The sequence below is a fragment of the Hylobates moloch genome, unplaced genomic scaffold (genome assembly GCF_009828535.3).
Source record: "Hylobates moloch isolate HMO894 unplaced genomic scaffold, HMol_V3 SCAFFOLD_13, whole genome shotgun sequence".
Lineage (NCBI taxonomy): Eukaryota > Metazoa > Chordata > Mammalia > Primates > Hylobatidae > Hylobates > Hylobates moloch.
In genome coordinates, this window is record NW_026652288.1 from 103,916,929 (window position 1) to 103,933,495 (window position 16,567).

General features: G+C 48.7%; 1 protein-coding gene and 1 long non-coding RNA gene across 8 annotated transcripts in view; one reads left to right on the plus strand and one right to left on the minus strand.

The window, feature by feature from the left end:
* XXYLT1 (xyloside xylosyltransferase 1) overlaps window positions 1-16,567 on the minus strand; it is a 192,206-nt gene that overhangs the window by 73,287 nt on the left and 102,352 nt on the right. For 5 of the 6 annotated variants that reach the window (XR_009209421.1, XR_009209420.1, XR_009209419.1 and 2 more), the window contains exon 3: window positions 7,855-7,987. Coding sequence is in view for 3 of the 6 variants with exons in the window: in XM_032171937.2 (XP_032027828.1) it covers window positions 7,855-7,987 (133 nt within the window). In the remaining 3 variants the exon portion in view is untranslated. Of the gene's footprint in view, window positions 1-7,854; window positions 7,988-10,292; window positions 10,357-16,567 lie in introns of those variants that run through there. The other variant, XM_058426850.1, reaches the window with a different exon arrangement.
* LOC131381018 (uncharacterized) lies at window positions 10,491-12,947 on the plus strand. 2 transcript variants are annotated; one of them, XR_009209422.1, is made up of 4 exons: window positions 10,491-11,046; window positions 11,403-11,494; window positions 11,599-11,688; window positions 12,835-12,947. It is a non-coding gene; the product is annotated as an uncharacterized LOC131381018 (long non-coding RNA). The 2 variants fall into 2 exon arrangements; XR_009209423.1 differs by having other exon boundaries at window positions 12,831-12,938.

The following is a 16,567-nucleotide window of genomic DNA, read 5'->3' on the forward strand; positions in this document are numbered from 1 at the left end:
AAGTCCTACATTTATGCATCTCGTAGTGAGGGTGGTGGCTGGTTCCCTTATAATGGAGGGCTTCACGCCTAGTGAACAATGGACCTGAATTTATATCACTCGTAAAGCCTTCCAGACATGACGGTTACACTAACGTCCTGACATGAGGCAATCTGCAGAGAGATGGAAAGTGTGGTTGGCGAGAGGTTAGTGCTGCCTCTCTCTATTTTCTTCCCTTGTACCAACTGATTTCAGACTGAGGAACTTGAAGACAGAGTGACACTATGAGCTCATATAACTCTCCTCAGCTCTAAACTCGGCCACAGCAGATGTGTTTTTAAAAAACGAATAGACTGAAAATGACATTTACAGATGAAATGCTGTGACGACTGAGATTCATTTCAAAATAATCAGCGGAAGAGGAAAAGTGGGTGGGAGGAGACATAAAACAAAGATTGGCTAAGGGCTGATAGTTATTGAGGCTGCATGGATATTATAATATTGGGGCATCCAGAAATACTACATGATGCTTTCCACTTTTGTATATGTTGGAAGGTTTTCATAGTAAAAAGAAAAATCCTATCAAGAGACTAGCAAGGTTTAACAAAGAAGGCTGATTTAGGTATAAGGATGGTCAAGATACACTGTTAAGTGAACAAAAAAAGATGTACAAAGGTATAGAGAGTTTATTTACATATACACACACACACACCCTGATAAAAGTATAGAAAATTTCTGGAAAAATGATAACCTTCATATGCTACTTAAAACAAAAATGTATCACTTTTTAATGATGAGTTTTAGATAACAATTGTTTTCATCTGATGTGGGGGGGGCAACAGGAGGAAAGGGCATAGTCGGCTTGAAAATGAGATAAACATCTCCATGGGCCAGAAATGGAACAGAATATATTGGAGATCAGGGCTACAGCCATGGCTGGAACCTGGAAGCAAGCAAAGGCCCAGATGTTCACCCTCTGTGCAGCGTAGCAGGGACCGAACACCCCACGCACGGGGGAAAGCGGAAGCCAGGCTCATGCGTGAAACAGGGAGTGGGGGCTGCCTCGGGCACAGTGCTCGGTCTCTCCCCCCGTCCTCGTCCCTTCCTCCTCTGCTGCAACTATACTGCAGTCTACATTCGTCCCTCCCCCCATCTTTGATCCCCTGGTTTCCAGTATTCTCTGGGATATTAAAATGTTCTTCACTACTGCAGACTAGTTATTTTCTCTTTGTAATACTGTCTGTTTCTGTTTTGCAAACACCTTACATTGTTTAGGGTAAAGCCATAAAAACTGGTCTGCATAGATAAGACACCATTAATAAATGTATGATGGTAATTTCCGCAGAAGCGGGAAGGAGGGAAACACGGTACCAACACCCTAGCTAGCTGCAAGGAAGCCAGGAGATAACATATCCAGTCTTTCTGTCTTCCATAATGGCAGGCAGGCTTCTATGGCAGAGAATTCCCAAATTCTAGGAAGGGGGTTTAGATGCTGAGAAGCCAAAAGATGAGCAATAATTTTGCTAAGTTGTCAGCAGCCCCAATTGTACATATAAGGAAACTGAGGCTGAGGTTAAGTGACTTCCCTGGGTTCACAGAACTTATCAGTGGCCAAGCTGGGACTGTGGATAACGTTGCCACCACCACCCAGGAGTGCTGCTCTGTCCTAGGCACTATAAATACATTATCTGATTCAATCTCCCTCAACTCTGCCACATATAGTGTTATAATCTCCATTTCTCAGCTAAAGAGACTAAGGCTCAGAGAGGTCAAGAGGCTTGCCCAAGGTCACACAGCAAGTAAGTGGTAGAGGTGGTCAGTCCACATGCTCCCTTCTTCCCTCTGTGCTGGCGCTCACTCCCTCCCCAACACTCCCCTGGGAGCCCAGCACCAGTCCTTGGAGTGGGATGACGCAGCCTGCAGAGAAGCTTTCCTTCCCAGCGTCTGGAAGAACCCGAGGCTGGCACAGCACCATCAGCAAATAAAACCATGTGACTTAAAAAGGTGAACGAGTGGACACGATTAAAATACTTAACACAAAAGCGAATTCCCACCTGGTGGCATGTTATCAGCAGCTGACAGGAATAGCCTGCCGCTTCCTCCTCAGGGTGGGCCTGGGCTCACACAGCACACAGCCGGCCCGCAGAGCCCGGGGAGAACGAAGCCGGAAGCCTGTGCCGCCACCAACAAGCTCCCATTCAGAGGATCCTCAGGCGGCCAGCTCCACAAAGTGACCATAACAAAGGGCCGCAGCCCACATACACACACACACACACACGCACACTCTCACTCACACTCTCTCATACACACAGTCACACGCACACTCACACACTCACAAACACACACACTCACACTCTCTCACACTCACACTCACACACATGCTCGCGCTCTCTCTCTCTCTCTCTCTCTCTCTCTCTCTCTCTCCATCACTCCAGGGTCAGCAGGAGCCCTGAAGCCTGAAGCCAAGGCATGACCAGGCCTCCTGGTCCCAGTGGCCTCCCCAAGTGACCCAGTCCACAGTTTGGCTTCCTAACTCCTGCAGAGTGGTGACCTCAAGCCTGGAGCCTCACAGAGACCTTGAGGGCTGCCTCCCACCCCCTCCCTGTCTTACCCTGGTTTCCCTGCAAGCTCCACTTCCGTACCCTTTGTTCCTGTTCACTCCAGGATCTTGTAGGAGAGCCAGATCACCTGCTGCTGCTAAAAAGGGAACTTTTACAATCGTGGGTAGAGGTGGGCAGCCAGATTTAGGAAAAAAGCGGGATATCTGTTAAAATTTAAATTTCAGGGTCAGGTGTGGTGGCTCATACCTGTCACCCCAGTACTTTGGGAGACCGAGGCGGGCGGATCACTTGAGGTCAGGAGTTCGAGACCAGCCTGACCAACATGGCTACTAATAATACAAAAATTAGTTAGGAGTGGTGGCTCGTGCCTATAGTCCCAGCTACTCGGGAGGCTGAGGCGGGAGAATTTCTTGAACCTGGGAGGTGGTGGCTGCAGTGAGTCAAGACTGTGCACTCCAGCCTGGGCAACAGAGAGAGACTCTGTCTTTAAAAAATAAATAAATAAATAAATAAAATTTAAATTTCAGATAAACAATAAACAATTATTTAGTATAAGTATGTCCCGTGCAATATTTGGGACATATTTAACATACAAAACACTTATTTGTTATTTATGTGAAGTTCCATTTAACTGGGTGCCCTGTATTTTAACTGGCAACCCTATATGCCTGGGGGAGGGACTGAGTAGGAGGAGCCCAGAGGAACAAAGCATCTGGTAAAGAAAACACAAAGAGGAATGAAGATTATGGGAGAGAGGGAGGGAGGGAGGGAGGGACGGGAAATGCTCTTTAATGAAGGTCTCTCTCACAGCAGAAACTTCCACTGTTACTTCATTTGAGTTCTCCAGTAATTCTGTGTGTTAGAGATACGTATCCCACTTACAGACCAAACAACAGAGGGTCAGAGAATCCAGTGACTCGCAAAGTGTCACACGGGGAATTCACTTCTGAGTACGACCCGATGCTATTTCCTCCACATCAAGCTTCTTCACCCGCTGGCACACCTTTATAATTGTTATAGGCTGCACATAAAGGGGGCACAGCAGTTTACTTTTCTAATACTTTCATAAGGAAACAAACTCAAAATGGCGCATCTTTACAAAATACAGTTGTCTATCTTTTAGATTCTCCTCTTGGCCACTTATCCCAACTCAACTCATCACCACTGCGGACCTGTCCAGGGGGTTAGCTCCTGATGAAGAGACAGAGAAAAGGTCAGAGAAAGGAAGGGTGACGCTCCATCCAAGATGACTGCAGCGCTCTGATTTGCAGATGGGGAAGGTCACGGGATGCTGGACGCAACAGAGTCTCAACAGGGACCCGAGAGAGAGAGGCTCCTCTCTCCCTACACTGATATCCCACGATCCCCGTGTCACTTTCCAGAAAACACTGTCAGTCCCATGGACCTAGGATTATAAAATCCTGTAAGATTTATACAGAAAATATAAAAACTTGGGGAGGGGGACTGTGAAACAACGTGAAAACAACTATTTGTCAAATGGACGGTGGGGAGTAACTCCCCCTCCCGCACCTCCTCCAAGCTTCTAACACTCATGGCACCCAATACAGGGGAGACTGCCATAAAGGTGACTTCAAATGTGCCCTTTCGAGGTAAAGGAACTATGGGACAAGTGACTATAAAAATGACACAGCTGGGGAGAGCCAAATCTATTCCTGCTCAGCAAGTTTCCAGATTAAAATGTGTCTGCTTACCTAGTCAAGATTTGGTTTTGTGCTGTTTTGTTTTTAAATTTTCCTTTCATATAGATGCTAGCATGTTCTTCTTAAAATAAAACACTTGTCCACCTCACTCCCCTCTCTGGGGAGACCCCTTGGTGGTCAGAGCCCACTGCCAGTTCCACGGAAGTCCCAGGCAGGGGCAAGAGGCCACCTCTGTGGGAAGCAGTCCGATGGCCGGGCTGCACATCCCCCAAAACAGCAATGGCGAAGCCCAAGGGCTGAGACCGCCTGCTCAAGAGAAAGGCCGGCTGCCCTGTCCCTGCTTCCTCTCTCCCCTTCCATTCCCATCCTCTTCCTTCTCTCAGCCTCCCCACCCTAACCCCACTCCCAGCCAGCTGAACACTCCAAAGCAGCAGACAATTAAGGCTGGATCTCCCAGGTCTCCAGAGGTCCCCAGTCTTCTTGGGGAAGAAGGCAAAAAACATGCTTAATTCCTTGTGGGCCAGCCACTACCAAGCCATTCCCAGCCCCAGTATGAGACTGCAAATGTTACAAGGCAACTCCCAGAGCCAGCGGGGCACACGGCAGTGCAGGGCTGTCATCTGCAGACTCCATTATTAAAGGTCTCTAGAAACATTTCAGCTGAGGGGTGGAGGGAGGGAGCATGTAAGGAGTATAAGTCTCTGTTGATTTTTGAGTGCCCAGGCCCTGCAAACGGCATTCTTCAGACTCCGCTGCAGCGGAGGTCGCAGTTAGCATCGTACATAATGAAAATTAAAGATGCTCAGGGTTAGAAAAACTCAGTTTCATTTTGAATCTAAAATCTTTCAGAGCTTTCTTTCGGGAAGTCCAGATGATTAAACTGATTTTAAGTTGCACTGTTTATAAAATCCTAGATCTACAGAAAACACAAATTCTGGCCAACCCTGTGTAAGCACGCCATTCCAAGTTTCCACTTACATTACATGAGACGATTCCAAAGCAGGCCTTGAAGGCATCGGAGCTGTAGCTGCATTTAATACTTAGCCCAGTTTAAACACCCCATGACATCAGTTCTCCCCAATCCCTAAAGAGCTCGCCACCAGACAGGCAACTTCCAGACGGAGGGAGGACAATGAGGGTCCAAAGGGCTGTGACCCCCAATGCCAGAGCCAGGGAGGCGGGACTTAGAGCTCAGCTCTTCTCCTTCTCAGGTGGGGGAGCAAAGGCCCCAACGTGGCAGAGCTGGGACTAGTATCTAGGGCTTGGGACTCTGAGGTTCCCTCTGTTGTTACAGCAGGTAGCTAGTCAGACATGAGCAGGGCAGGAGAGGGCTCCACCACCACCAGGAATGTCGGGCGACCATCAGCTGATGGTCAGGCAGTTGTCAACCGTCTCTCTAAAATGATAATTGGATGCAGCCAGTGCCAGGGAAGGGCAGGGTCCCAGTAGATAGAAAGAACCTGAAACTGATGACCAGCAGCTTCCTGGTAAGATCTCACGAGTTGGGCACGTGGGCTCAAGCATGTGCACTAGGAGGCAAAATGGTGGACCCTCCTCTAGGAAGGCTGGACTGGTAAGGGAAGAAACCAGGGAATAAATCAGAGGAACAAACCATCTGGTAAAGAAAACACAAAGAGGAGTGAAGATTAAGGGAGGGAGAGAGGGAGGGAGGGGAAATGCTCTTTAATGAGGGTCTCTCTCGCAACAGAGACTTCCACGTGTTACTTCATTTGAGTTCTCCAGGGAGCGTGTACACGACCTCAGTAAACACACAGTGCTCCCTCCCAAGGGCTGGCAGGCCACCTTCAGGGAAGAACCGGGGCAGGAGTAACGCAAACCCCAGAACCACACCAGTGTACGAAACCCCAAGTCAAAAGTCACACAGCACATTTGATCTCTCAAGTCACCCACTGGCCTTCTCCCAAGTGTACTTTATTTCCTTTCATTCCAGTCTAAAGCATTTTAATAAACTTTCACTCCTGCTCTGAGACTTGCCTTGGTCTCTCACTCTGCCCGAGGCCCCTCAAATTCTTTCTTCCGAGGAGGTAGGAAGTGAGGGTGCTGCAGACCCACATGTATTCACTGCTGCGCACACTATCACCTCCCTCTGTTGGACCAAGGACCCCAGCAGAAGATCTTCCGGGTATCAAGGGGAGGGAAGCAGCTGGAGAGTCTTCTACAGTTAAGATGGCAGGTGTTTGCCCAAACCCTCTCCTCTTAAGTCGCCAACCCCTGACCTCAGAGGAAGAGGCCTACCCAGTGACTCTGGGGCCACACGTGAGAGGATTATACAAGGGAGAAAAGTCCACACGGCCCAAGGAATTATCAGCTCATTCAGGGGCCTTGCAGGAATTTCCTGTTATGTGATCTGGGTCATGCAAATAGCCACAACCGAGCTGAAGCTGTCTCTTCACCCCCTCCCTCTGAGGGGAAACACAGGCTCTTGACACACTAGTTGCCTGTACTCTGCAGCTCTCCAACGACTGGGCCTCCCTCCAGGAAGGTCCGCAGGGAGCCAGCATCACAGTGCGCACTGAGAACAAAGAGCGGGGCATGCCTGCGGGACAGCGAAATCCCAGCCCTTTCCGAGCAAACTCGGCAGCTCTGCTCTGGGTGTGCTATACCCACTGGAGAAACAGCCAGCAACATGAAACTCTCCAGACCCAGGGCCACGGGCCTGGTTTATTGTAATCAGAACCCACTTCAGCTGTTCCTTTCCTTCCCTTTCTTTTTTTTTTTTAAATTATAACATGTAGAACAAGAACACACAAAAAAAGTGCGTGCAAACACGAAGCTAAGCACCCAAGTGGGGAACTGAGACCTTGCAGCTCTCCAGAGCCAACCCACCCCCACGCCCCCCACCGCCTGCCATGCTGGCTTTGGGAAGCATCACCCCCTTCTCCTTTCCCATTCTCCGCACCTGCGCATGTGCAGCCCTAAAGGTTCCAGTTTGGTTTCGCTCTCATTGCATGGAGCCGTTCCCTTTTTTGCTGTTGCTGTATAGCACTCAATTGAATGAATGCGTTTTATTTATCCATTCTGCTAAGTAGCACATTTAAGTCATTTTCAGTTTTGGCTACTACAAATAACACAACAGTGAATATTCAAGAATGGTTCTCAGGTCCTGGAGTTTCTCCACGACACAGGCTTGACAAGCAAATGCAGCATCATGCGGAATGTGCTTCGTCGTGCTGACTACTGATGCCAGTCTGTGTTCCGACGTTGTGCCACCTTCCCTCCCTACAAGGCCACCAATCCACCCACTCTGCTAATAGAGAATGGGAGTCACTGGTAACTCACAGGCCAAGAAAGCCCAGCTGGTCACTCGAAGGAAAGTTAAATCTTCCTCTGTAAGGCAAAGCCCAAGATTTTAAAATTCTGAGCTTAACCAGATCCAACAACCAAAACAACTGGGCTTTTCAGAAGAAAAAGGCCACAAACTCCTGCAAAATAATGAGGTAGCACCTATGGCTTGGGACAGACCCACCTGCCCATACGATCAGCTGTAAGCAATAAGTACAAATGTGTTCCCAAGATACTAAGTGCAGAAGGATTGGATGCCAGTAAATCCCAATCTGCCATGGGTGGCAGAAGAGAGCGGGTGAAGGGTGGGGAGGGGTCGTGGAGGCGGCCCCCCTGCAGTCATGACGCACCTGTAAACTGGCTGCATCTCCTGGGCTATGCCGATGATGGTGCCTGGCAGGAAACTGTCAAATTCCTCAAACAACTCCCGGATGTTGGTCTTAAACTTCAGGTCTAGGTCCAGCTGAATGATCCGCAGGATGTCTGCGGGAAAGAGAAGAGGATGATGAGACACAGGCACACCTCCTGGGAGGCTCGGCCACGGGCAGAAAATGAAGTGGAGGGCAGAGGAAAGGGCACTGGACTCTTATTGTTGTCAGTGAATGATGTGAAGTTACCGCTGGAACAAAAGGCCTTTCATCTACCAGCAACCCCTCCACACTATCATTCTTCACAAACGACTGCCCATGTCTTTTCTTCCAACTGCAGACATCCATTTTGCTTAAAACTAGGTGACCACACACTCCAGTGTCGGCCTGCTGTCCTGATGTGACTGTTAACCGTGCACCATTTCACTCTCAAAAGTATCTCATTTGGATGATACCTTATGTGGACACCCTACTTCCCTACAAAAAACTCAAAGTGGGCCGGGCACGGTGGCTCACGCCTGTAATCCCAGCACTTTGGGAGGCCAAGGCGGGTGGATCACAAGGTCAAGAGTTTGAGACCAGCCTGACCAACATCGTGAAACCCCGTCTCTACTAAAAATACAAAAATTAGGTAGGCGTGGTGGCAGGTGCCTGTAATTCCAGCTACTCAGCAGGCTGAGGCAGGAGAATTGCTTGAACCCAGGAGGCAGAGGTTGCAGTGAGCTGAGATCATGCCACTGCACTCCAGCCTGGGCAACAGAGCAAGACGCCGTCTCAAACAAACAAACAAACAAAACAAAACAAAACAAAACAAAACAAAACAAAACAAAACAAAACAAAAAAACCTCAAAGCATCCAGGTGTTTCCTCTTTGGAGCACAGGTGGTAAATGACCCACACAAGAGAGAGGTAAAAAACATTATGCTCTCAAGCCTTTATCGGTGCGTTCTGCAAACCCAGATATGTGTTAAGTGAAGATGCTGACCAGAGCGAAATGGCTGAACGATCTCAGATACCACTGTGTTTTTAATCGACTACCTAAAAGACAGGATGAGCCCAGATTCTTCAATGTCACAATCACCTGGCACCTAAGAGCTGCCTGCTTCCATTGCATCCAGATGCCTCCGGGCTAGAAGTGTAGGAGGAAGGCAATGGCGAAGGTCATTCCCCCATCCTTCACCCAGCCCAGCGTGACCAGGATCCTAGGTGTTGTGCCGGACACCGGGCTGACCACAACCCTGCCCTTAAGAGAGACATGCGGGTGGCAAAAAGCACAGGGAGGGGCCAGTGCTGAAGCCTGAAATGGAAGAGCAGCTGTGGGAGGTCCAAAGAGAGGGCGCATGGGGTTCAATGATGAAGCGGCGAGAGCAAGTTCCTGGTACCTGGCCTGGGAATCAGAACACACGAGTGCAACTTCCAGTTCTGCTGCTGATTGACCCTGTGATCCAGGGAAAGTTATTTTATTTCTCTGCACCTCAGCTGTTCCATTTGCTAAAATGGGGAGGCTCTCCTGTGCCTTGTGTGGGAAATAGCTTATGGACAGTGTTACAGGGATCCTAGAGACCTTGAGGAACAGAATTCTGGAGCACAGCATCACACTGGCCAAATGTAGAATTTATGGGAAAGCAATTTAAGGAACTTGGGATAATTTTGCTGTAACTAAAGAAACTCCTGATGGGAGGAAGGGCCATGCATTTAGTCAGCCCGTCAATCATCACATCGAAAGCCCACCACCTGCTACAGGCGCTCTATCTTTCAAGGCCATCTAAACCCTACTTATTCTGCAAGGAGCAGTCTAAACACCCCAGATAGGCCCTGCAGGAGTCATGGCTTCCTGCTCTGTGCTCCCCCCACGGCTGGCTGCCTGCCTGTGGTCATGCCCACCTGCATACCTGTCTCACCATCCTTCTAGAGAGGGCATTCCTTGAGAATGGGAATGTGCTGGGAGGGCGGGGCTCAGGACCATCACATGCTTCTGGATGAGCATCTTAATCTTGTCTTGATATACCCTTCAGTAAACCGAGCACTTCCCCTGCACTTTAGGGACCAGCTCGGAGTAAACCCGGAAAGGTCCTACGTAGGCCTGAGACACCGGAATCTGAGCTGCTTCGATGTTATTTACAACTTCTCCTTCCTAAAGCACCTTCCAGGAAGGATTTGCTTAAAGTTGGTAACACTTCACCAGGTGAGGTCCACTGACTAGGAAGGAGACAGGGGGCAACTCCAGCACAAAGTGACCCCTTCACACCGATGTAAAACGACTGAGATGGGAGGCCACTCCCTTCAATTCCCAGAGGCCAACAGGCCCCTGTGCAGCCTGCACTGTCATGCAGGCACCTGTCCAGGAGGTTAGCCCCTTTATGTAATTATGAAATAAGATGCCAAGTTGCAAATGTCACTGTTGAAGAGAAAGATGCTTACTAGGAATGCTGGAATTCATTAGGATGAGGTTTCTAAAGGGGCCTGTTCCTCTGGCCTCTGGTCCTTGATGTAGCTGTCTCTCTGTGGGAAATATGTGGGGGCAAGAGGGTTACACAGAACGCTGAAGGCATTGTGAGGACAAAATGAGACTGATCCATGGAAGTGACATCACAGAGAAGATGCTGGTTGGAGGATAGCTGAAATGATAGCAGTAGGACCACCGAAATGTAAGGAATAAATGAACGAGATAACTGCCCCCAAAGCCAGGAAGACATGAAACCTATGAATCATGAGGCAGAATGTCTGAGAAAAAGGAAGACTAGACAGCTACAAGACTCACAAGAATGGCCAGCACCCAAGGTTGCCTGAATGTCCACCATGTCCAAATCTTGAGAAAACACAACAAAAAGAATGGCATGGCAGATCTGAAAAGCCTGGTTATAACTGAGGCCACTCTACCCATTTTACAGATGAGGAAGCTGAGGGCCAAGAAGAGAGACTTGTCAGGCATTACACTCAAGCTAGGTGGCAAAGCTGATCTCAGAACCCAGGTCTACTGACTCCCTAGCTAATGCTCTTGTGTTTATTAGCCCCGTCACCTCCAACCCACTCCCAACACAGGCCATAAACTCCTAGAGAGCAGAAAGCATCATGTAATGGACCAAACGGTGTGCACAGGACTAACCAGGCACCCAACACAACCAGCTGTGGAGTATCTGCAACTCATCCCATGAAAATATCAGCATGAAGACGAGTGAGTATAAGCTAAAGGTGTAGCTTTTAAGACCTCCAAGACCCTGTCACCATCATTGCCGCCACGGCCCTGGCAGCACTCCTCAGGAGTTCCTGGCTGTCCAGGGGACTATTTTCAGGGCTAAGAACACCTACGCCTTCTGCCTGGGTTTGAGGCCTGGTTGGCGGCCAATACCGCTGTACAATTACACCACAGAGGGCCACATGCACGGCCCCAGTACCAGCTGGGAGATTTTCATTCCCAGGGGGATGTGCGGTTGGAATTGGCGGTGGTGGATCTCACATCCAACAGAAACTTGGGTCGCTTCTGAGCTGGATGTTTCTCTGTCAAAGCGCTCTTCTCCATTTCCCTCCTAGGACATGGCTTGGGCCAACTCAACTCATCATCAGCATCCAATTAAACCAGCCACAAGCATGTCATCTGACCATGGGCAGAATTGCAACCCAGAGTGAGTAATTAATGACACCCAAAAATAAACAAAAGGAAAAAAAAATCCAGGAGAAAAAAAAAAGTGAGCCTTCTGTCCTCTCCTTTCCCTTCTCCTATCCCCAGAAACAATTCTTGGCAGACACATCTTAACACACAAAAAGCAACACGCAACAAAATAGATGAAGAAATGATGCAAAGAAAAGACATGCTCAGGTAAGCACAGCACCTACTGCCCTGGGCAACACAACAGGCCTTCAGGGAGGGGCAGGTGAACCACGCAAGCGCCCCCTGTCTTTCTGCTTTGAAATGGCTTCAGAGATTTGCAGAGATAAATATTTATAACACATTAGAGGGCTTTCACCGCAGAGCGTCACCCCAAATTCCACTAACTGGGAGAGGGTTTAAGGAGAAGGGGAAATGATGACAGCATTAAGCTATGTGACTCCAGCGTCCTGAGGCTGAGGACCTGGAAGCAGCTGCCTGGAAAGGGAGCTAATTTTCCCATTGTCCACTTTGAAATATTACAGCAATATGCCACCTGCCTCATCACACTCTGGTGTTTTTAAATTGCTGTTCAGTAGCACCTCTGGCCTGCGGGAGCCAAAGGGCAACTGAAAGGGGTGGAGACTTCCCCTAACAGTGAGAGGATCCTGACCCCAGAGGAGTTGTTTTGAGGCCCACAGGACAGGCACGGTCCCCCTGTGCTCCACCAGCCAGACCAGGCTGGCTTTTCGCACTGGAGGGTCTGAGCATGTCATAGAGGGTCTGCCCTGCAACGCACAGACCCAGGCCGTGTCCCCAAGGGGATGTGCAGTTGGAATTGGCGGTGGTGGATCTCACATCCAACAGAAACTTGGGTCGCTTCTGAGCTGGATGTTTCTCTGTCAAAGCGCTCTTCTCCATTTCCTTCCTAGTACAAGGCCCAGCCACAGGGCAGCTGGCTCACTATAGGAATAGGGGCTACAAAGGAAGAAAGGGAGCATGCCAAGGGTCCTAGGCCTTGGCCACAGATTCTAGGGGCTCCTCCAGCCTGACCAGACAAATGTTCACCCTCTAGGAGCAGGGAAGGCATGTCTGTGTGCCAGGCCCTGAGAAGGCTTTGCATGCTGACTCAGCCCATGAACCTCCATCATGCCTCCTCGAGGTGGTTGAGAGTATCTTCCAGTTGCAGATGAGGAACCTGATGCTCAGAGAGTTTCAGTAATTTGTTTAAGACAACTCAGCAAAAAAGGCTCAGGGTGGACAGCAATTACAGATTCGCCTCACTCGATAGTTTGCTTGAGCCACGACACGTTTCTGAGAAAAGGCTTCAGACATCTCTGAAGTCCCTTTTAAAGTCCTCTTATCTTTATGAGCCAGAAACGCTTCCACATCAAGGGTGAAGACAGCAGACAACCCCAGATCATCTCTGTGCAGTGGCTGGGACTTCATGGACAGAACCCCCAACCACGACCACCTCCCGCAAGACCCTCATCCCCAAGAAGCGTGAAGACTATTGGGATTCCCTTTCATTGACAAAGACCAATAGAGAAACTTCTGGAAGAAAGGGTTTTATGCCACAAAAGTTGAAAGGAAGCTTTTAATGACAACAGCCAACTTGTATCAATGCATTATACTCACTGAAACATCTAAACACTCTATGAGATATATATATATATATATATATATATATTTTTTTTTTTTTTTTTGAGAGGGAGTCTCACTCTGTCACCCTGGCTGGAGGGCAATGGCGCAATCTTGGCTCACTGCAACCTACGCCTCCCGGGTTCAAGCAATTCTCCTGCCTCAGCCTCCTGAGGCACGCCACCACGCCCGACTAATTTTTATATCTTTAGTAGAGACGGGGTTTCACCATGTTGGCCAGGCTGGTCTCGAACTCCTGAACTCAGGTGATCCACCCGCCTCAGCCTCCGAAAGTGCTGGGATTACAGGCGTGAGCCACCATGCCCAGCCCCGAGATTAATATTATTTCTATGTGGCTGAGTGCAGTGGCTGATGCCTGTAATCCCAGCACTTTGGATGACTGAGGCAGGAGGATCACTTGAGCTCGGGAATCTGAGGCTGCAGTGAGCTGTGTTCGCACCACTGCACTCCAGCCTGGGTGACTGGGTGACTGGGTGACAGAGTGAGGCCCTGTCTCAAAAAAAAAAAAAAAAAAAATTCCATTTGACAAATGAGGAAATGGAGAAGTATAATAATCCAAGATCATGCAGCTGGTCATGGTAGGGCTCGAAACCCCAAGTCTGTTGGGGTCGACAGCCTGGTGCCTGCTCTTCATCGCCCATGCTGCCCTGCCTTCCGGGCTCCCGGGCAGCCAGGATACGGCCAGCGCTCAGCTTTGCAGGCTCTGCTCAGACAGGAAGGCCCTGACTCTCACTGAGCTAATCTATGTTTTCCACGTTAGCATCCTGCCCCTCCTCGGATGGTCGGGGGCAGAAAGGAAACAGAGTTCACACAGTGATTTATGCAGCCTGTTAGCAGCTCTGGTAAAAGGTTTTGGGTCCAGGAAGTTGAAATGAATAACCACAGCCAGTTTTATATATTCGCTGTACAACAAACTTTCTTCTAGACTTACTCGCCCCCTCTCAAAATGAAGCATGAAAAACTGAGTGTCAGCTATGGCTCAGCCATGGCATCGTTTATAACGCCCAGCTCCTGTTTTGTGGACCGAACAAATTACCATGAGAAGACACAGTTTTTGCTTCAGCAACAGTGTAACATGAGTCTCCTTTCTCATCCTTAGCACCTTCTCCGAAGAGGTATAAATCATATCCTTTAGGATAAGACAATTTATTTTGAACTTGGCTGAAAAATTTGGGGGACTTATATAAGACAGCACATATAACAGCCAATGTAAATTTCCCTCTCGCTTCTATTGCCAATATGAAGTGACAGCTCGTGCACAGATTGATGTAGTTCAATACACAGGGGAAATGGAATTTGAGATCTGAAAATCTTCCATTTCTATGGTAAGGATGTGCTGGCCTTTCCACAGTTTACATCTCTCTAGTGTCTGCTATAAGCTGGTTTTTTTTTTTTTTCTCCAAAAGCTTAAATTCTTTCCTATTTGAGGCAGGAACACATCTGGACTCTGTTCACAACAGTTAGACTGATGATGCTTGGTCTTTCTTCTTCACCAACAGGCTTTTTTTTCAGAGACCGCTGGGAGGGAAGCTGTAGAAAGCAATCCTTTTTGGATAGAATTATCAGGTGTTTTCTGAAAATAATGATACAGATACCACTGGTTGCCCAAACTGTCACAGTTCAACTTTTCACATTCTCCATTTTGAGATTCTTTATCAGAATTATGGGCTCTTGTTTCTAATCTCACCTTCCAACCACTGTCTCCCTCTTGAGTGGCATTTGAGCCCATGCCACCTTATGGATTCAGTCTAAAATTAGTAAACTAACAAAGGTTCCATCCTGCTGCCTGCAGCTCCTCATCCCCACACTGTCCCCTGACACCTGCTCCTGCCCTTGGCCCTGCACCCTGTCAGGGCCTGTCCACTGCAGCCTTGCCCCTTCCATTGATTCATATGGCAATGACAATGATAGGACTAATTCCTTATATTTCTATGGCATGTTGCAATGTTCAAAGTACATTCCCAGCCCATAAAACTCCTTCCCATACTTTAACTTGTTTAATCCTTACAGCAACCCTAGGGGGCAGGTGCATCCATGTGGATTGGGTTTAACTGCATATCATAGAACACCTCTAGTAGCAACAGTTTCAACACACAGAAGAGCATAACTAAGCCACATCCACGGAGGGCATGGCTGCTCCAGGAAGTTATCAAAGACCCAGACGGCTTCTGCTTTTCTCCTTTGCTATCCTAGATCTCATTTCCATCCTCAAGGTACCTCATGGTGCAAGACGGGGGCTGCTGGGGCTCCAGCCAACTTGGCTGCATTCCAGGCAACTGAAAGGACCAAAGAGAAAAGACACCCTGACCTTGCTTCCTGCACTGAGGCAGACTCTTTAAGCATCCTTCCTGGAAGTCTTTAACATTTCTTCTCATATCTCACTGGACAAAATTTAGTCATATGGCCATACTTAGCTACAATGAAAGCGGTGAAATGCATTCTTTCATGGGCACAAGGTTACCCCCAAATAAATGGGATGCAGTTGTAAATAAAAAAGGAGAGAACTGATATAGAGCAGGAACTAGCAGTACTTCCACAGAAGGCAAGAAGGAACTATACCCACTTTACAGATCAAGAAATAGAGGCCCAAAGAGATTAGGTGTTGCTACGGTCACATGGTCACTAGTGGCAAGATGGGAACTAAGTCCATGTCATTGGCCCCACATCCAGATCCCCTTTCCCTGTTCATGGAGCCTCCTTGCTGCAGTAGAGCCGCTGCTGTGTTTCTGCATGGACTCTTGCTTGCTCCCCCTCCAAACCTTTGTTCAGCCCTCAGCTGTCCCCAGTTGGTCTATCAACAAGATCCGTGCCTGCCAGCCCCGAGCTGCCATCCTGAAGGACTACTGTCCTCCATCCCCTGCCTCACATTTTGTTCCCTCTTTGTTCCCTGCTTTGCTTCCCTGCATTTGTGTCCCACTGGGTCCCTTGGAATCCAGGCATGGTCATTAGCAAGGAAGACCAGGCCAGAGATGGCCAGATCCCAGCAATACAGACCCTCAGAGTAGGATCACAACCCCACAACTATTTCTGCAATGCCCAGGGAGTTCTGTGAGCAGGATGCCTCACCTTGCGGTACCCATACCATACCAAGATGGTTGACACCTCCTGAAGTTGTTTCTGATGGCCAACCTCTTGTGTGACTATGACCTTGTTCCATTCTGACACTGAAAACACATTTCATGATGGACGTGGACGCTTATCTGTGGGTCCTTGACTACAGTGCCTAAGCAAACACAAATTAGTGCTTAAGTGCAGTTTGGTAAACAGAATCTTTGCAATGATGGAGTCCATTATGGGAAGTGACTAAGCGGGTTTCTTGGTGGTGAAATGTATGGGGACTTCTGCTCCATGGGAAGGGGAGAGTCTGTATTTCCATTGAAAATTGGAGCCTGGACTGTCAGCACAGGGGCCAGTCCTGGACTTCCCTGCCTTCCTGTGTAAACATGAA